Source organism: Physcomitrium patens, chromosome 23 (assembly GCF_059467195.1).
Source record: "Physcomitrium patens ecotype Gransden chromosome 23, ASM5946719v1, whole genome shotgun sequence".
Classification (NCBI taxonomy): domain Eukaryota; kingdom Viridiplantae; phylum Streptophyta; class Bryopsida; order Funariales; family Funariaceae; genus Physcomitrium; species Physcomitrium patens.
The window spans coordinates 9,298,011-9,320,334 of NC_143432.1; the positions used below are offsets into that span (position 1 = coordinate 9,298,011).

Sequence of the window (22,324 nt, forward strand, 5' to 3'; positions counted from 1 at the left end):
AGGAAAGACCAAGAATAACAGAATTTGATAGGGTTCTAATAATATTGAAAATAATATGACTACTATGGTCCTTAAACGTCACTTCTATAGGTTTTGATTCATGGGTGACACTACCAGACAATAAAGGTCGTCCATCTATGACCTCAACGTGAACAGGTTTGGATTTTTGTACTAAAGGGATATTATGACACTTTGCAAATTCTTCGTCTAAGAAACAAGCAGATGCTCCTGAATCTAATAATGCTAAGGTTCTCAGTTTCTGAGGGCCATCAAGCAAAGGAATTGTAAAACAAAGGGCAGGTTGAGCGGAAAGAAAGGAACCTGGTCGTTGTTGCGATATTTCACTATCCAGCCGCACGGTTCCTATTGTGGCTGGGCATTCTCGTTTTCCTGAATAAATGCACCCCTAGTCTTGATAATACGTCGATTTTGCTTCTTGGGGCAGTTTCCAACTTTGTGGCCTTCTTCACCGCAATACAAGCATAGACCTTCCTTCATACGCCGCTTTTTTTCTTCTAGAGTAAGAGATTTGACACGTACCGCATCAATTTGCATATCTTCTACCTCTGAATGTGAATTCACGCTGCTTGCCGACATAGTTGGGGTGTGGCAAACCATATGTTGTCTTGAACGTTGGTCTTGGTGACGTTGGAATAGGCGGTTATCGCACTTCACAGCTTGGCTAATAGCTTCGTTGAGCGTTTGCGGATCAGGAAGAGTTAATAGCAAATCCTTCACATCATCCCTTAAACCCCAATAGAATTGACTCATCAACGCTTCTTCGTCCCAATTGATGTCGCATACTAATTGCCTGAAGTCCGATGCATAGACTGATGTAGAACGCATCCCTTGTCGTAGTGACCAGATCTTTGTTGTAGCCCATCAAACCTTGTCGTGTTCACCAAATGCTTTCGCAAATGCCTCCAAAAAGGTTTCAAAGTTGTTTAGTATGGACGAATGTTTCTCAAACAAAGGAGCAAACCATGATAGAGCTTGTCCTGTAAGTAAGGTTCCAACAAGCCCAACACGTGACTCCTCTGTTGGATAGCGTTCGGGCTGTAAAACTGTTATCAATCTGATTTGGTTGACGAATCCTCGAAACTTGGAACGTGTACCATCGAACTTGTCAGGAAGGCTAACTCGGGGTTTCTTATGTTGTAGAACCAGCAGTGCTTGTCGAACCTGAGGTAAAGTTGCTTCTCCAAGTGTAGAAGTTTGAAGCTGGTGCAACCTAGATTATGCCATCTCAGATACTCCATCATTATGAAGCCTTGCCACGACTCCTTCAATCTCTGCAGTTCTTTGTGATAACGTAGCGAGGGCATTCATGATAGCATCTAACTTGGACTCTGAACTTTCCGTCATACTAATGTCTTGATCCACGACCATTCTAAGAGAAGGACAGAAATGACTCTACAAGAAGACAATATTGGTTTAAAGGAGGGTACTCCGCAACGTCTAAAATGCCTTAAGAGCTTCAAGAAAAGGAGTAATCCACTCTCTCCAAGAAGAATAAGACTCCAATATTATAACAAAAGAAGTATCAGTTTAGAGGAGGGTAATCCGCAACCTCTAAAGTACTAGTACACTTCCAAGTAGAGGGGTAATCCACACTCTAACAAAGAAGAAACGAGCTCTGATATCTGAGGTGAGTGTAGTCTCGACAAACTGTCACGGACACAGAAATACAGACTCGAGTCTAACAAGAAGTTCAAGAAGAACTGGCAAGGACTAGATTAATCAGATGAATACAAGAACAACACCAGAGAGGTGAGCTAGAGCTCCAAGAGATGTGTTGTCGAGACTGAAGAACTCTTCAACCTCGATTCCAATATATACTCCTATTTAAGAAGCTTCTCAAGCAATTTCTATCAACTAGGAAGCTTCTAGAAGGTTCCAGAGACTTGTTTCTAGAAGGTTCTAGAAACTTATCTCTAGAAGGTTCTAAGGACTATGTCCCTAATATCTTCTACCAACTAAGAAGCTTCTAGAAGGTTCCAGAGACTTGCTTCTAGAAGGTTCTAGAAGCTTGTCTCTAGAAAGTTCTAGAAACTTATTTCTAGAAGGTTCTAAGGACTATGTCCCTAACATCTAATTATATTTTGTGACTAACTAAAATTTAATAATGTAGCTTTCACCACATTATATAGTAAATTATATTATATTATATATATATATATATATATATATATATATATACATCCTTTTCATATAGTAGCCAAACTACAATATAACAATGAATAACCTATAGACATTATATTAGATACAAGGACTCAATTTATATTAAGATTTTTGAGAATCATTTTTAAAATTCTAAAGGTGGATATAAAGCTTTTTTTGGCTTTTCATCCTCAAACTAATTGGCAAACAAAATGGGCGCATCAAGTTTTGAAGTAGTATTTGAACTGTACTATCAACTACCATCAAAATGATTGAACAACTCTTTCACAATTAGTAGAGTTTGCATATAATAATTCAATACATTTTTTCACTCAATTTTTTTTTTTCAATTATGGTTATCATCTATGACTTGATACTTTTGACTTTTTAAAAGTTGATAATCATGTAGCAAAGTTTTGGTAAATTATTTGTTAGAGCTACATGCGATAATAAAAGTACAGTCAAAGAGAGCTCTAGAATATTATAAGAGTAATACAAATACCAATTGCAAGGAATAATCACAATTCAATGTGAATGACAAGGTATAATTACTTTGTTGCAATATCAAGACTATTCATCTTTGTCATAAGTTAGACTATTATAAGCTTGAATCTTTTCATATTAATAAACAATTCAATCTTCTTGCTTATTGATTACATCTACTCAAGTCTATGAAGATCTACTCCATACTTTATTTGTCTCTTCTTGAATCATAAAAGATTGTAAATATCTTAGAAAGAAGGCAAATTCTACTTCTTCTTATAGAAATAGATAATAATAAAAAATTCAAAGTAAAAAAAATCTTAGATTCAAGGTGGCATCAAAATAGATTGAAATATCTGGTTCATTGGCGAGGATATGATATTTTTGAATGCACATGAAAGCCATCAAAGAATCTCATAAATATAATATATATATATATATATATATATATATATATATATATATATATATATATATATATATATATATATATATATATATATATATATATTGAGGCTTTTCATTGACAACATCCATCAAAATCAAAATATAAAATAATAAATCTTTACTATAAAATAAATAAGATTGAAGGAAGTTACAAAGGCCTCAACAATTATCAAATAATAGGGTGGTCTTTTTACCTTGACATGGGACATTGTCGATGGCTAAGAAGACCTATCAACCATCTTTGAAGAGAACAAAGATCAAAGTATGTAGCAAATACAATTTACTGCATCTTGGATTTTATCAACACATGATAACTGCTTCTATTAGAATTTGTCTTTAAAAGAGGAAATATATATATATATATATATATATATATATATATATATATATTCTATTTAATATCTATATGATTAAATAGAAGTACATAAAAATAGATAAAAGTAGATTAATTTTATAATATGTTCTAGAAAAGCTTTTAGAAGCTTCATAGATTCTATTTTGACTTTACATGTATTTGTAGTTGATTGATAGATTAGAAACTTAGTCAAGAAGTTAATCACATATTGATAGCTTGCAAAACAAGGTAGTTATATAGTGCACATGTAGAAAACTTACCTTGTAAGTTAAAATATGTGTCTTACAAAGTCAACACGTTTTGGAGGTCCTATAGGACATCACCACATAGCTCCTAATTAAGAATATATATAGAGGCAAGAGTGAAGCCTTTTTCACTCTTTTCAATGCCTTTCTAGTTTTTAGTCTTATTTCAAGATTTTTTAATCTTCTTGTCTTTAGCAATAGCCATTCTAATTTAATACCATATCATCTTTGAGTGACTTTCTAGTTTTTTTGAGTGATATAAGAATGTATTATGGATTTCTTTCTTCTAAATTCATGTCTTTGACTTTTGATTGTGAGGTCTATCTACTTACTTCCTTTAACTACACAATTTCTTGACACAAACTTTGAACTTCTTTTGTAGGCATAAAAATAATACTTCTATGATTCACATTGAAAATACATGAGATTTTTATTCTAAGAATATTATCAAGCTCATGAAGATGTGCAATAGTTACAAATCTATAGTCACTTCTAATTCAAGTAGCATCCATAATTTTTTTTTTCCTATTGACAATTCAAACAAATTCAAAAGGTTAAATTAGAGGAGGGTATATTGCAATCTTTAATATCAAAAGAAAATTTCCGTAAAGATAGATAATCCGTTCTCTTTAAAAAAAATAATTAGTGCTAAAAAATTAGATTATTTGTTTAAGAATGGATAATCCATAATCTTTAAAATATAATAATAGAAGTGAAGTAATCCACTCATTGCTAAAACAAGATAAAATTATAAGTTAACACTCATGTCAAACTGTCAAAGACATGAATTTTGATGAAAAAAATCTTCAATATACTCTTGTATCATTGAAAAGAACTAGAAAGTCACTTAAAGATGATATAGTATTAAATTAGAATGGCTATTGTTAAAATAAAATAAAGATTAAAAAGTCTTAAAATAAGACTAAGAACTAAAAAAGCATTGATAAGAATAAAGAAGGCTTCACTCTAGCCTCCATATACATTCTTAACTAAGAGCTATATGGCAATACCTTGTAAGACCTCCAAAATATGTTGACTTTGCAAGATACATATCTTAACTTGTAAAGCAAGTTTTATATATATATATATATATATATATATATATATACCACATAATTAGCTTATTTTGTACGCTAATAAGATATGATGAACTTATTGATCAGATTTCTAATCTACTAATCAATTACAAATACATGTAAAGTCAAAATAGCATCTATAAAGCTTCTAAAAAGCTACTCTAAAAGGTATTATGAAATTAATTTACTTTTACTTACTTCTATTTAATCATATAGGTATTTAATAGAATACATATGTATATCCATCATACTTGCATAAAAAGCTATAATTACTTACATACTTATTATATTAGTAGCTTTAAAAGATGTTGTTATTACTTTATATTAATGAGATTCTACAAGTCTAGTAATTGTCTGCATTATTTATAATGAACACCAAAAACTTTGTGTAGGTCATTTTTATGGTCATTTTTCTATTTATACTTATATAAAAAATCTTTGTAACTTATCATATCAATATGCCTATAATTACAATAAAAAATCAAAGTTAATTTATTTTGGCCTATTTTAAACATATACATCTTACAAAAAAAGATCGATATAATATAGCTATAAATTATACATATAAAAAAAATAGATTAAAGATATCTATGCTATATGTAGTAGGTGTTACAAGTTTCAATACATCCTTCATAATTGCAATTATATTATTCCAAGAAAAAACACAACCATTTTTGTATTGGATGTTGATGCAACTTGTGCTCTTATATAGAGAATTACGATCCTTCAACATTACTATTGATAATGACTTGGTGCTCATAAATCTCATTGAAGATATTCTTCATACATCTAAGATTTTTCTTTATATTTGGTACATTCAAATGAATATTTTGACTAATTGCAAAAATTACTTTTTATTTAAAGAAGATAATGGTTATTCCAACTTTCTTATAAATTTGATAGTAGTAATAAATTCCTCTATGGAAGAGGTTTTGATAAATAATAGATGAACTTTTGAGCCAAGTATACTTGTGCTCTTACAAAAGAAACTATTTCATATCTTTAAGAAAGATAGATTTTTACAAAAAATGGTTTGTCAAATTTTGGAAAAATAATATTCTCCACATTGGTTGTGTCACCACATCAAGTGTAAAAAGAGAATATTCTACCTTGAATTTGTATGTCAAGGTTTTTACAAAAGATCTTTAAAATGTATATATTTCTTTGTCTTTCTTTTTTGAAAATGCAATCAAAGCAATTAAGACTCAAGAGAGCTCTAAGTGTATGCATATATGCCACCTTCATAATATTAATTTTTTCAAGAATATCATTATAAAGGTGTCAATACATTCACTCAATTTCATGTTTAAGTAATTTCAATTAGCATTGATACTTTTGGATAGCCAGAACATTGTATGTTTAGAAACATTTACAACCACACTCAACATTTGTTGTCAATATCAAATTAAAAGAATGTTGTACCATTGAAAAGATTTGATAGCCAATGATTTTTACATCTAATATTACTTGGTCAACTTACAAATTTTGATGGTTTAATCCACTCTAAAAGAAACTAATGTTGTTGTCAAATTAAATATTTTCTTTCAAGATGTTAATTGGATATATGAGATTATTGCATCCCACTAATAACAGAAGGTGTGCAAAAAACTCTTAGACTTAGCAAAAATGACTATAGATTTGGAAAATCCTCCAATAAGCTATTCAAAAAATTATCTATGTAAATCAAAAAATATGATAAATAGACACTCTATAGAATAAAGTCCATTACTATTTGAACATTTAAAAGATGTAAGTATAAACATGTGCTATTGCAAAAATTACAAAAGCATTGGCCATAACATTCTCTTATGTCTTTCTTACTATGATTATACTTTACAACCTTATATCTCTATATTACCAATTAAATTGGATTCATTAACAATCACCTTGGGTTCCTTTCAAATAGATTTGAATTAATAATAAAAATATTGCAACCTTATGTAAATACACTTTAGGTTTAGAGTAATCCGCTTGCTAAGTAGTTTGAATGAAAGATTAGAAATGAGTTCTATTCTAGCAAGCTAATGTATTCTATTTTGTAAATTATATCTCATGTACTTATGCAAAAAAATATGATTTATATTCAAGTAAATATAAATTATATTAATATTTATATATACTATTTATATTCTATTTTATGCTTATGTACCAATCGACTCTATTAATTCATCACCACTTTACTTGGTATTTCCAACCATTACTTAATATCTGTAATCATGCCCTCAATCTTCTCTTTTACTACAAATGAATGAATTTTTTTGTCTAGAGGATGTGCCAATATTTTCTTTTAATATATAAGAAAAATTAGCACAATTCTTGCCAACACAATTTATAATAATTGGCTATATAATACATAGTATTTCAAAATACAATCATTTGAAAAAAGGACAAATTTTCTTTTGAACAAGGTTTAATCTTATTAAATCAATATATATATATATATATATATATATATGGCATCTACAAGTTTTCTTTAAAGTTACACATTTCATAGGTAGGTTTATAAATAAACTAAAAAATAATGCATAGATCAAATCTTATTGATTAACTTCTCTTATACAAGTAAAACTTCTTCAATTAGAATTCTATGCCTCAAACAACTCCCATACTCATAATCTTCCTAATACATATAGTCTCTTGTGTGTAGTCTTTATATTAGTTTTTTGATTCAAAATTAGATTTCAGAGATGTTTTGTAAAAAATGATCTTATATGATTAAAAATAATAAATCTAGTAGCTATAATAAAAATAAAAATAAATAATTGAGACAATTCTTTAAATACAAAAATTTGGTCATCATACAAATCCAACACCATATATCAAAACTTCATCTAAAGAAGGAATGTTTCAATCTATAATGCCATATGATATGCAATACAAGTCCACGCTTGATTCTACTTGCACAACTACATATGCTCACAACTTTGTGTATTTAATTGATCCAAATGAACCTTCTTATAGGTAGGATCTTATATAATGTCTTTCATACTTGGATATAGACTTCCTTACTTAATCACATATCTTCTTACTTGAATATAGCGCTGAACTTTATCCTCAAACTTATCATGTGCTAGCATTGAATTGTATCATCTATCAAGACAATATGCAAAGCCATTATTTTTTGGCCACTAAAACTTGTGAATATTATAAACCTAATACAATTAACAATGGATAGCAAGAAATAATAAGAATAAAAGATAAAGTAAGAGTGGTATGATAAAACAAGAGCAACTTCATGCAAAAGATGTTGGAAGAGATTTTCTTGCTCTTTTTTATATATGATATTAGGATTTAAGATAAAAAAGATGAGAGAAATAAGAAGAAATTTCGGATTGTAAATTTTCTACTATTTTTTCTTCTCATATAACTAAATCCAAGCTCTTCTAAATTTATTGATGTGACAAGATTGTAGACATTGTGAATATCAATTGATAAGTAGAGATCAAAGAGATTTCAATTTTATTAGAATATAAATATTGTAGTTATCAATTAAGTCAAAGATATTATATTGAAGTCATTTCGGCAATGTTGTGGCCAACAAAGCTTATTTTGATGTTGTAGCACTATTTAAATTTATATAAAACTTTAGATATAATTTTGATTTATAATATGGAATTGATACCATGCACAACTTAGGTTAATATTATTTTGGAAGCTTGATTTAATTTGGGAGTATTCATGATAGTTATATTATTGTTGTATACTTGATTAGTAGCTAGAGAAATGCCTGCTTGAAGCAATTGACAATAAAAAGCTAGTTGGTTGAGTGAACAAGAGGTATTCACTTCTAAAAAGAAGAAGATTTTGCTAAAGCATTATATAGTGAAAGAATCTTAGATATATACTTACTTTCATGCTTTTGTTTATTTTCTTTGTTTTTTATAAATCTAAGAAAGCAATGAATTATTTTTCCAACCCCTCCATATTCAACAATATAATTGTGTTGGATGATACTATAGTCTAAAATAGGAATAAGTAGTAAAGATCATATAATTTATTGAGACTACAAGTTCATATATCACTTATTGAATTGTTGTGTGATTTATCCATCTAAGATTCCTATTGAAGAATTACAATAAATTTGCCACATAAAAACTCTTTTCATTGTATTCATTATGGTTTAAAAAGCATGTTTTTAGTATTGTAAAAAAAATTCCTTTTAGAATTTCTATGTCCTAATCTTGTAATGCACAACCTCAATAATGTTGTTGCAATTCTAAGTGAAGCTTATATTATTGGATGTTGCTTTGTGAAACATGTTTGGATTATATTTAATCTCGTCAAGCATTGCTACTATTACAAGCAGTACTATAGTAAACAATGCAAAATGTGTTGATAAAAAAATTATTAATAAAATATCTTTAGAAAAATAAGTATACACAATTAATTCAATTGCAAAGCCAATGGTATTTATTGTAACAAGTTGCACCTTAACAATCTAATTTTTAATTTAATACTTATATAGATACTATTGACATTAGATAATGATGTTATTTTTAGTCATTTTGATGATGGGTGGATTAAAATAATGATTGGTGGAGTTATTTTAGTATTTTTTATTTTTGATTTAAATATAATTATATAATTATTAATTATTATTTTATTATATTAATTTCACAAATAATTTTTTTAATAATTATTACTTATTACTTATATAAAAATATCTTTCAAATCAAATGTTGAATCAAATTATAATAAGCTCTCATTGATTGTCTTTAATACTAAAAGATTATATTCTATCTATTATTTTTATATCAAAGTTATATTATATATTTTAACCTTAGAAAATGAAGAAACATACTAATTTCTTACTAGAACCAAAACCAATAGCCATGGAGGTAAACATGTTTTGTAGATTGTATGTGGCCAAAATAGAGTTTTGATTAAGAGCATTGCTAGTCTTGGTAATACAACTCGACCTATTAAATTGGTGGTTATAAAAACAAACTTTTAGAAGCCAAAATGGCATACATACATATACATATATATATATATATATATATATATATTATACAAAATCAAGTCTCATCTCATAGAACCATTGCAAAAAGTATTTGTTTTTAATTTTTTCTTTGATTATATACATACATAAGTCATAGAATAGTATTGTGTGAGTATCCACGTGCCATTTAGTCATCTATCATTGGGTGAACAAGTGACGAGTTTTGAATCCTGTCCACCAGTTGTTGTTGTTGTTGATATCCCTGAATTCCCAAAGGTTATGGATTACGAGGAGTAAAAGCAGACAAACCACCTCGCAGTGGATATCACCCATCAAAAGCACAATTGACAGATGTCGGCGGACCTCTTGCACCTGTCCGAAGCTTTGTTAGAGTTTGGAAAGAGTGTAAGCCCTCCTTCTTTGCCATTGGAGAGTGTTCTAGTTCAGAAAATTGTGATACCTTGGTGAGCTTTTGGTCCCACCTGGATTGATAAGCACTTCCGTGGCTTTCGTTCTCGACTCTCCATCTATGTTGTCTGTATCCGCTATGTCTTAAAATATATATATATATATATATATATATATATATTATTTTTCAGAGATAAATAGTGCATCTCGTTAGTGAATTGCTGTCAGTCTCTCTGCCGTGTTGTGGGCTAGACAAACGTGGAAGGAAGAAGTTCTTCCTCTGTTTAGTAATGAACATCAGCAGATTAACTTCTAATCTTGCATTACCTGAAGACTTTCATCAGAAGAGACGGCAAGGACGCGTTTTCTAGATGGCGTGTTCTTACTTGTAATCAAATCGTGGATGGTTTGTTATTTTTCTCATATTTGGGTCGCAGGCTTTTAGTAGTTAGTTCTATTGAAAACGTGTCTTCACTTCGGATCTAAATTTGATCCTCGCTCACATGGGTACGTGAAGATAAGCACTCTACTGTTCAATCAGTTGCATTGAATCTAAGTTAGATGAAAGTGCTTTCTCGTCTCCTGACACCCTTCCTCGCAATGCAAATCCTCGCACCAGCATTGTGAACGATTTCTGCCTGCCCACCTGGTTTTGTGGAGGATTCAATCCGTTCATGCCTACCATAGAAACTCGACGAACAAAGTCGATTACCGCGTTCGTGGAAAGCCAGCAGCTAGTCTGTTAGGTCAATCAAGTCTGCAAGACTTTCACTCAGGAGTTAAGGGTGTAAGAATCTTGCAGCCCACGTTTGGGGAGGCGCGCATGCCAGCAGATGCTGCAGGCGGTAGGAATTCGACGTGCAGCGAAAAAAGGTTGCTTGTTCTATCCTCAACATCCAATAGTTGTTTGTTTTGGGGTTCCGTGCTGGAAACTCTGGTGAGGTGGGGCCTGATTGAGCTTACACGGATCGCATTGTGTCGTGATTAGAGCAAAGTAGCCTCTGCTTTATATCACTGAATGATCGCTCACTGTTTAGGTAATGTTTAGGTATCGCATGCTGTCACTTGGATTGTGAATTTGGGTAGCGTGATGAGTGTTCCAACTTACCAATACGCAGCCATTCAGCCAGATTTCTATTGACGACACAACCTCCAAGACGCACCCAAGATGCTATTAACATCCAAGAGCTTCATTCCGAGTGTAAGAAGGTGAATATTGAGCGGAACGGGAAAGTTGAATTGCGAATCAAGAGTAAACTAGTGTAGAAAGTCCTTTCATTTGGTCTAGGTAGCTTTGAATACAGGTTGACAGCGCGCAAAGAATCAGTTGCGGCCCGTCGTCGACGCCTGCAGTTCCTTGTAAAGTCGTCAAACGAGGGGCTCGACGTAAGGGCTCGAGAAGAGCAAGTAGTCTTTCGTGCTTAACTTAGTGGTTTAGTTCAGTGCGTGTCGTCAAGCACATTCGAATCTCCCAGTCTGTGCTACGTTCAACTCGCACACAGCTCCAGGGCATGCTTGTACAGATCCCAGTAGTGTAGAGTTTAGTTTTTGCAATCAGGTTGTAAAGTTAATCGAGCAGATAAAGGTGATGGGATACGGGAGCGCGGCGGTAACGCCGTCCAACTCTAACATCACAGAGCACGAGGATGCTGTTGAGATAAATTCTTCTCTACCTCGAATGCCGCAAGGCACGAGTCTCGTCAGCGCGCAGTCTGATCCGTCTGTGTTGTCCAAAGCATCGAAAGATCGACGACATAGGCGACACAACTCTATGTTCTCCATCTTCTCAAACAACTCCGTAGATAAGCAGTGTAGCGTAGACGAGGGTTCGCCATCCACCACCAAGAGCACTACAAGCCTCAAAAAGACCGCCTCGGCAAGGCTGAAGTGGGACTGGAAGCTCGGGGATCTGTGGCAGACGCGCTCGGGGAAGCTTACCGATTCTAGGAAGAGTCTGAGTCCCATCACGGATCCCGTGTCTACTCAGCCGGATTCCCACATCCATTCGGGCGAATCCGTGGCTCTCGATCGAATAGGATCTCGGGAAGGAGGGAGCCTCCACTACACGAGTTTGGGGATCTTTCAGAGCTCCAAGTTTAGCAGCTCAGACTTCGAAACAAGCGATCGAAGTGGATCGTCCCAATCGGAGGTCGAAGTTTCAAGGATCCCTCTCGCGATTCGGTGGCGAGAGATTCAAGGTTTGAATAACTGGGATGGGCTTTTGGATCCTTTGGATGAGGATCTCCGCAGGGAGTTGCTCCGGTATGGGGATTTCGCTCAGATGTGCTATGACAATTTTGAGGACAAACAATGGTCGAAGTACGCGGGGAGCGCGAAATACTCTAAGCAAAATGTCTTTGAAAAGCTGCAAAAACCGGATACGGGCTACCAGGTAACGAGGTACCTGTACGTGACATGCGAGAATCCGCTCCCGGGAGTGATACAATCTTCTCTGTCCTCGACGAGATGGGATGTGCAATCCAATTGGATGGGGTTTGTTGCAGTTGCTGTGGACCCGAAGGAAATCCAGAGGTTAGGGAGGCGGGATATTGTGGTGTCGTGGCGAGGGACGATGGAGACCATTGAGTGGTTGGTCGATGCGCAGATTCAATTGGCGCCCATGACACTTGCGCCGGATCCACAAGCAGGATGTGAAGGAAATTCCAAGCCCGCGATTCTGAAACCCAAAGTGGAGAAGGGGTTCTGGAGCTTGTACACGTGCAAGCGGTCGTCGTCGCAGTTCAATCAGAAAAGCGCCTCGGAGCAGGTTTGTAGCGTATTGTTTACCTTCACTAGTCCTTTGTTTCCAGGTTCGCGGATCTCTTTAAATGTCAATAGAGATTGAACATAATGCTACGATTTGTTCACAGGTCATACGGGAGTTGTCGAGGTTGGTGACACTTTACAAGGGCGAGACGCTGAGCATCACCATAACAGGTCACAGTCTCGGAGGAGCACTAGCCATCCTTACCGCGTACGAAGTCGCGGAGAAGGGATTGAATAAGTTGCCAAGCCAAAATGGTAATGATTCGGAGATCATTCCCGTCACGGTATTCTCATTCGGCAGTCCCCGCATTGGCGACGCTATCTTCAAAAAGAGGTTCGAGGAGCTTGACCTGAAGGCGCTCAGGGTTGTGAATGTTCACGACGTGGTGCCAAAGGCCATTGGTGGAATTCACCCTCCGTGGAGCGACGCTTACCGACATGTAGGCGTGGAGTTACAAGTGAATCACAAGCTGTCGACATATATGAAGCGGACTAGGGATCCCGTTGACTGGCACAGCTTGGAGGGTTACTTGCACCACATTGATGGCCACCAGGGGTCCAAGTCGAAAGAGTTTAAGCTCATGACAGGGCGGGACTATGCCCTGCTCAACAAATATTCGGATATCCTGAAAAAAGAGTATTGTATTCCAGGGCACTGGTGGCAGTCTGAAAACATGGGTTTGGTGTTGTCAAGTGAGGGGAAGTGGATTGAGCCTGATCGACCTCTAGAAGATTTGCCGTCTCTTGATAACCGAGAGGGGTTTGTGTGATAATTTAGGAATACCAAAGGTGAAAAATACTTTGGAAAGTATCGAAAAAAAGAAATATTAACGATATACTTATAGAATAGATTTTCAATTTGAATACGCAACTGATTTAATTGAATAAAAATTAGTTAGATATATTCCCAAGGCGCACGTACACGTATTCCCCACACGACTTTACGACAATCTATCGATTAGCCATTATACACCATGTCTACAAATCTCTTCAATTGGAGAAAATTATGACTATATTCAAACGTCCAATTTTCAGTGTAACACAGGTATGGAAATTCTCCACCCTTCGGATAAGATGTTGAACCGTGTAAGACACATACATCACTGCATTGGAATAATGACTTACTATGCCTGTGAACTAGAAATGTGACAATGATCCTAGTTCTTGACTGTAAATAATCCGCCTCCTCTGTTCTAAACCTGACAAACATCTTTACACTAAATCACAGATTTCATCAACGTAGCAACGGATGTAATGCTTTAGCAGTTGCTAATGAATGACTTGTAGCCCAACGTCCACATTCACAGCTTCAATGGAAGCTGAACTCCTTAGTTGGAGACCATAGTTTCAGTCTCCGCGACAAAGCCCTCCCCTGTCCAATCCTTGTCGGAGGACAAACCCTTCCGCTGCTTCTTTTTAATCTTAACGGCCTCTTTCTGTCGTTGCACTAAATCGGCATGCGTAGTGAAATACCCCAAAGAGGCCCTGCAGCCATAAAAGATGTTGTTAATGAACACATTACTCGAAGAACCAAGGAAAACACAGCGAAGGCATAGAAGGTGATTAATGAATTGACATACCCCCGAAAATCTTCAATAGATATGAAACCATGTTTGTCCATGAACGCTTGTAGTTCTGTACACATTGTCTTGACATGGCCATAGCCGTGCAGCATAACACCAGTACATACCTGTTCATGTGCAAGACAGTTATGCACGTGTTTAGCGGATTATTCAGCTTCATCTTTGCGCCTTCAATGCTATGGTCTAGGCAAGCGAGTAATTAAAAGCACACAAAAGATGGATAAAGGAAACTGTTGCTACTAAATGCAGACGTGATTCAGTACTAACTTGTACGGTGCTGGCGCCAAGAAGTATGAACTCGGCAGCATGACTGCCACTCTCCACTCCGCCAATACCAGACAGGGATCTATCTTGACCGGGAAACTCAGTCTTCATCATTTGAGCAATAGACATAACCTTTGCAAGCGCAATTGGCCGTACAGCTTTGCATGAATAGCCACCAGGTGTTGAGTAACTGCCAAGAAGATATTCACGAAGATGCCATTATTTTTTGAGTAGTGAATGAAATGTTAAAGCATGAAATGGATTTCATTCACCAGAACCGTGTAAAGCTGTCAGCAAAACGTTATCCACAAAGAATTAGGAGAATGGTCCTTACCCCTCAACACACGGCTCGGGTCGCAAAGTGTCAAGGTTGATACCCATGACACTCATGATTGTATTTATTGCTGCCACTCCCTCACAACCTGATCTCAGAGCTGTGCGTGCTGGCTGTCCTACCCAAACACCCACAAAAGCATAAAGTTTTAAAAGACTGAGTGAAATAGCATCAAATTTTTTAACTCGTGTCAAAACGTAGACAAATGCCATGGACCTTCCTTAATCGTAATGCATGACATGAAAACTACAGTTAAAGATGATCAAATGTGTGCCAAGAAAAACCTGAGTAATGTCTGTGATGTTGGGCGTCATCTTAGCCCAAACTGGTATAGTAGCCTTTGCATTGATCCAGCCGCAAACCTCTTCCAGAACAGAACAATCTTGTCCCATGGCCATACCCATCTTTCTCTCCGGCATCCCATGAGGACACGAAAAGTTTATCTCAAAAGCATCCTGCCAAATTATTCGGTGCCAAGTCATCGAGATGCAGATTGACGATACGCTTAGACTCTAAAGGTCAATATTCTACACTAATAAATAATCCTACAATATTTCTAGTGGATGTAGCACTTGGACTCCAGTCATGTTCCAGCAAAACTACTCTGCGAATATCTAGAATTTGACAGTCTTTGAATTATTCAGAAAATGAGAACAAATGACATTCCTTCTTCGCAGAGAAAAACCAGACTTGAAAATGCCGAGTGAGCGGTAAGCATCGAAATTGCTTCTAAAACAGCAGAAGGAAATATACATCGGGGGTGAAGTTACGACATACCACACCCGCTTCTTCGACACGCTCAATGATCTCCTCCCAGGCATCACGGTTATACTCCTCCATAATAGATGCAATGAGGATACGGTCAGGGAACTCCTCCTTTAGCTGCTTCATCTCTGCAAGCATAGTCTCAAAAGGGCGGTCACTGATTAGCTCAATATTCTGCCATCCGATGACCTCGGGTTTGGTTCCGGGGGCTCCAGATGCCTTAAGTCTTGCGTAGCGTGGGGTCACATTCACCACCTTGGATGAATCTAGCGACACCTGTACATCAACAGGCACAAGCTCAGCAGTGAAAACCCTTCGAACTTACGGAATCATTGTGCAAAAATCTAACCCTGCCTAATCTGAGTTTCAAAAATGTTATCAGAAGGAATGACGAAGACTAAAATAGAAAACCTTAAACAAGATGCAACTAGCAAGAACGTTCTGTTACCTTAATTTCCTTACAATAAAAGGTATTGCAAACCCTAAGCTAGTGAAACTTTTACATAAATAGAACAGAAGTGAAGAACACATACTGTTTTAGCAATAACACCGCCCCATCCTTCTTCGAATGCACGCTTCATGACAGTGTAATTGGTACCTGGAGGTCCTGATCCAATAACAAATGGGTTCGCAAATTTTAAACCATTTACGGTGACACTCAAATCTGGACCCTCCGCTGCGGCACGCACCATTACGCGCTGCCTCCGAGGTGATCCACATCTGCACCAACCAACCAAAATGCGCTTCTCAACACAGATACAGGTAGTTTCTCAAGTTCCTACTTGTGAATAGTCATTCTAAATGGAGCAAAAATTCTAAGTCATTGCAGGGCATAGACCGTACTGTAAAACAATTTGAGTTGATAGATATCACGATTGGATAAGGTCTTGCATCCTTTCGTTAATCTAGACACATCAATTTGAATTCCTACACATTCCACAATTGGAATAAGGTGAAATGTTTGAACTAAGACCTAATTCTCTCAGATCTGAAAACATACTTACCGACCACTTCACACATTCACCTCAAACTAGCATTGCGGAATCAGCTGATAGACGGGGCTACTCTGCTTGAACTGCCAAAACTGTGCCGATGCCAGAGAAATTAGGGTAGCAAATAAAGTGCAATGTACCTAAGATCGTGCTGCCGAGAACGACCATAAAGCTCCGCGGAACTTGCTACTGCTTGATCCAATGCGCCTAAGCGCAGGACATCGATGAATCCCGCCATAAATATTCACACGCGATTCCCCAGAATATCTCAGATCGCAGAACTTACTCCACCCAGCCTCTTCATAAAGCAAAAGCACACGATTCAGAAATAGACTCGACGAAAAATCCATCACCTGGCAGGTCAGGGATTAATTGAGGGAGAAGCTAATAGCTACCTATGTTCTCAACCAGGTACACAAATTCGGTAAAAGAATCACTAGGGGATATCTTTCCACGGAAAAGAAACCTCTAATAAGAATCCAAAAAAGTTTCAACGTAAAAATTCAAGACAACTCAGAGAGTCTTATCACAGAAGTATTCTAAGCCACCTCCCTATGAACAACGTCCTTCCAACTAGACTTTGAAAAAGAAAAAGAAAAAACAAAACAAAACAAAACAAACAAACAAACAAACATTTCAGTACAAACACACAAGAATTCCCAACACAATCCACAACATATATCACCACTTCTTCGCAGCATTGGCCGTTCCAACACCGTGATCAACCCAAAAACACGACACAATTCACCGAACCCCGAGACAACTGACAACATAATCAGACTCGTCCTGAGTCACAAATGGAAGCAAACCACACATACAGATCCAACTCACCCCAGTTCTCTAAGACCCACGAAGCGTTCCCCACATCCACTCAACACAATGCACTCTCAAATCCTCCGAGCAGAACTCCCGGAACAAATTCCTGCGGCGGATCACTCTCGACTGGACATCAATCACCGTGTAGGGAATCGATCACGGAATTGGCAACCTCGGAAGAGGAAGAAGGTAGCAAAGGGAGTGAAGAGGAAGACTGGAGAGGAGACAGTACCCAAGGTAGTGTGAAAGAGGGGAAGGGGAAGGGAATGAATACGAAAACGTGATGGCAAAGGGAATGAAGGACATCGGATGTCAGCCACGTTGACGTGGAGCCGCCTATTTCCGGACGGCGCCTATTTCCGATCTGCATTTATTACCGTTGGTGCCCATTTCCGAGGAGTAACTATTTCCGTGTGATGCCTATCAGGTACATTCATTCATATGCAAACACATGTATCTAGAATTGTACAGTAATATAATACTCTTAGCTTTGAAGAAATATGAGTACTGTATTTTTCACTCTTCATGCAGACAACCCTTATCTTTTTCCAAACAATGGCAATGACTTTAGTGCAAATTCTTTTCAAAATGAGAAAAATCAACAATTTTGGCATGTGTGAAGAGGTAGTAATCAATTGATTATTTTTCCATATTTTGTATGAGATATGTACTAAGAGCATCAATACTTGGAGCATTTGTACTCAGAGTTAGATTCCTAAACAACTGATTCACAATGGTCTACAAATAACATGACCATCTTTAAAAAGTATATCATTAATGTGTGAAGCTTTAAGTTCCTTGTATGCACAAAGATTAATGTTGCATTTTATAAAGATGACATTGTCTTCCATGAATACTAAGGAGAAATACTTGTTATGTTTTAAAATTACTGTTGATTTCAATCATGTGATTGAATGAATGTTCTTTCATATTTATATTCTTTCATATTTATAGAGAGAATGTTAAATAGATCCATATGTTTACTAAATACATCTACCCTTAACGAAGATTAGAGTAATCATGATGAATGTGGTTAATTTTTATTTGTTGCAGATCCAATAGTAGAGAAATGAATCAAGAGGTTATTTATTTATTTATTTTCATGATGGTTAGAATAGGTTGATTTAGAAAAAACTTGGGTCTATTTAACATTCCCATATACACATATATATAGAGAGACACATATAATTACTAAATACTCTTTTTAACAAATAATATCAGTTGTTGCAAAAGTAAGTTTTAATTAGAGGTGACAATTTGAAGGCAATATGAAAATCATACTTGCCAAGGCCCCAGACTCTTTGCTTGCATTTGTGGTAACCCTATGGCCTTGCCTCACCTAATCATATGTATTCATTTGATTTTGCCTCCCACATGGCCTTTGTTAAATTCATTTGTTACTCATTAAAAAGTCAATGAAACCAATTGATTATTAAAATTCAAAGGTCATTAATTGTGCAACATAAAGAAGAATCACAGTTTCTAAAATTTTGATTAATTATTAGGGGTTAATAGTTTTTACAGGATAAATTGTTTGGGGGAACATGGTATATGACAACAAAAGCACTGATTAAAAAAAAAAATAATAAAATAAAAGAAAAGGAATACACTGAAATTATAAGCTATGCAACGAGTCTAGAGCATCAATTAACATAATCACATCAAATTTGCGTACCATGAAATTAACATTATTGCTCCAAAGAAGGATGTGGAACTAGAAGAATCTATGGAAAAGCTGTCCTATATGTTGAAGGAAAGAACTCTTTAAGTAGTTGCTAATGGTCAATAGAGTATAAGTGTTGTTAGGCATATCCCATAAGGTTAGGTGCTGGTATATAGTGCATTAGAGTACAAGGGGAGGGCTGGTCCTAGGAGATATTCCATATGGGTTGTAGCACTTGGTACCTTGGTACTAGTATATAAGGAAAGGGTTGGCATGGGAAGAATTATCTCATACCACACTCTATTTGTTAAAGTGCAACCTTGCTGGTCCTAACTTACTTGTGTGGAGTATGCTTTCTATGTTTCAATACGTTATGGGCCCACATTCTCTTACCAAGTAAGTTGGTCTTGCATTATTTCTTTGTTGCTTATTTTTGGTGGTTGAGATCTTATGGTAGAGTGTTGCTAGTGAATTGTTGAAGTCATTGCTCCTGGATTTGTGAGTGTATGAGCTTAGTGCAAGACCTTGATAGTGTCTTTGCTGAAGGAGCACTAGTATTTGAGAGTTTTATGAGAAAGTGAGTCATTTTGAGTGAAGTGACGTTAGAGAGACGTTTGAAAGTCATAAAATCACATTACAAACCATTCTCCACCATTTAGACGTAATTTGGACTCAAAATATGCAAAAAGTTGCAAAACAGCGAATTCTGGGTTTGTAGTTCAGCAATCTTTAAGTAGTCATATCTTTTGCATTACAACTCCAAATCAAGAGTTTTTTGGACCTACTTGTAGCTTGAGATGGCGTCTTTTGAGGGTGATAGCTTAAGAGTTGTTGAAAAGTTTAGAGGTGACAACTTTCACCACTGGAAGGCCAAAATGGAGCTACTTTTGGCGTCATTGGATCTTTGGGAGATAGTAGATGAGGAGGAACTTGCACCTATGGTAGAGGCAAGCATCAAGGAGCAAAAGGACTTCAAAAGACGAGAGAAGAAGGCTTTTGGCATAATTGCCACTAATTTAGATGAAAGCAACTTTGCTCATATCATTTCTTGCAAAGGGGCAGCAGATGCATGGAAGACTCTTTGCAATGTCTATGAAAGTAGGAATCTCTCCAATGTGCTATGGTCAAGGCAAAAATTCTTCACCGTGAAGATGGAAGAAGGTGAAGATCTCATGGCTCATGTGAATAAGGTAAAAGCACTTGCAAACCAACTTGCTGTTGTTGACAAGCCTTTACTTGAAGAAGATGTTGTGATGACATTGCTCTCAAGCCTTCCGGACTCCTATTCCTCCCTCATTGTGGCATTGGAGTCCATTTCAAGGAAAGACCTCACTTTGGACTATGTCATGGCAAGACTAGCCCATGAAGTGACCAAAAGAAAGCAAAAGGAGTCTATTGGAGAGCAATCAGCACTATTTACAAGACCAAGTAAGGCAAGTGCCCCTTTTCAACGTTATCCTCCTAAAACTTGTTACATTTGTGGAAAACCATGCCATTTTGCTAGAAATTGTTTCAAGGCAAAGAAAGGAGAAAGAAAGAATGCCAACAATGCTTTTCATGACGATCGAGGTGAAGACTTTGCATTCATGGCAAAACAAACTCCTTCCATGCTTGATATGAGTAAATGGATTGTGGATTCCGGATGTACCAAACACATGACTCCATACAAGTGTTCATTTAACACTTATCAACAAATTCCAGCAACCAAGGTTTGGTTAGGTGATAATGGTATGGTACAAGCCATTGGATTGGGCACCATTGTAGTGGAGGTGGTGGTGAAGGGCATAAGCAAGAGAATCACTCTCAAGGATGTGTTGCATGTGCCAAAGATGAAGAAGAACCTCCTTTCGGTGAGTAAACTTGTAACTCATGGGTACAAAGTGTAATTTAATATGAATGGATGTTTTGTGAGAACCATGGAAGGCAAAGAAGTAGCAAAAGGGACTAGGGATGGCAATCTCTATATTATCAATTGTAAGAGGATCAATGAAGTGGAGGTTGCTGCCTTTACTGAATTTCCATCAAATGAAGACAAGGTGGGCATTTGGCATCAAAGACTTGGGGATTTGAATGCCAAAAGCATGAAGGAGCTTCAATCCATGGTAAGTGGCTTAGACCTTGGCCATTCTACCATGAATCTTGCTTGTGAGGGATGCATTCAAGGCAAAAAACATAGGACACCATTTCCTAGTGGAGTTGCAACAAGAGCAAGTCAATTGCTGGAGCTTGTGCATTCGGATGTTTGTGGACCCATGAGGACACCATCTATGAGTGGAGCAAGGTACTTTGTCACATTTATTGATGACTTCTCAAGGAAGGTATGGATTTACATCATCAAGGCCAAGAGTGAGTGTTTTGCCAAGTTTAAGGAGTGGAAAGCACTTGTGGAGAAGCAATGTGAGCACAAGATTAAGGTGCTGCGATCGGACAATGGAGGTGAGTATTTGTCCAAACACTTTGATGAGTTATTGAAGCATGAAGGCATTGCAAGACAAACCTCTACTTCCTACACTCCACAACAAAATGGAGTTGCTGAAAGAGCAAATCATACTATTGTAGAGATGGCAAGGAGTATGATTCATGCTCAAAAACTTGGGTATGAATATTGGGCAGAAGCTGTAGTAAATGCCATGTATACAAGAAATAGGTGTCCCACAAGTGCACTTGAAGGAATGACTCCCCAAGAAGCTTGGACTGGTAAGAAACCTTGCATATCCCACATGAGGATTTTTGGGTGCATTGCATATGTCAAGGTTGCAGATAGTATGAGAGGCAAACTTGATGCAAAGGGCATAAGATGTGTATTCCTTGGTTATTGTGAAGGCACCAAGGCATATAGGCTCATGTGTTTAGATACCAAAAAGATCATCAAAAGTCGTGATGTAGAGTTCTTAGAGCATAAGAGTGGTAGTGAAAAGTGGGAGATGTGTCCAAGTAGGAGTAGTAGTGTGTTTGTGGACACATCTTCAATTCCAACAAACAAACAAGAAGATGAAGAAGAGCATTCTCAAAGTGAAGAAGGAGA

The 22,324-nt window shown here is 36.2% G+C and overlaps 2 protein-coding genes across 2 annotated transcripts; one reads left to right on the top strand and one right to left on the bottom strand.

Annotated features, from left to right (window-relative positions):
* The first annotated feature begins 10,877 nt into the window (after window positions 1-10,877).
* On the top strand, window positions 10,878-13,795 carry LOC112275904 (phospholipase A1-II 1). The gene is made up of 2 exons (XM_024506646.3): window positions 10,878-12,883; window positions 12,987-13,795. Exons 1-2 carry the CDS (start codon window positions 11,705-11,707, stop codon window positions 13,650-13,652), a joined length of 1,845 nt encoding a protein of 614 aa, XP_024362414.1. The 5' UTR covers window positions 10,878-11,704; the 3' UTR covers window positions 13,653-13,795.
* Window positions 13,796-13,876: 81 nt separating this feature from the next.
* On the bottom strand, window positions 13,877-17,904 carry LOC112275905 (dihydropyrimidine dehydrogenase (NADP(+)), chloroplastic). Its single transcript, XM_024506647.2, has 9 exons — window positions 17,652-17,904; window positions 16,961-17,118; window positions 16,362-16,548; window positions 15,841-16,104; window positions 15,348-15,518; window positions 15,064-15,176; window positions 14,733-14,919; window positions 14,463-14,572; window positions 13,877-14,367 (listed from the first exon to the last, which is right to left on the bottom strand). The coding sequence occupies exons 2-9, from the start codon at window positions 17,056-17,058 to the stop codon at window positions 14,211-14,213; spliced, it is 1,287 nt and encodes a 428-aa protein (XP_024362415.1). The 5' UTR covers window positions 17,059-17,118; window positions 17,652-17,904; the 3' UTR covers window positions 13,877-14,210.
* Window positions 17,905-22,324: the final 4,420 nt, after the last annotated feature.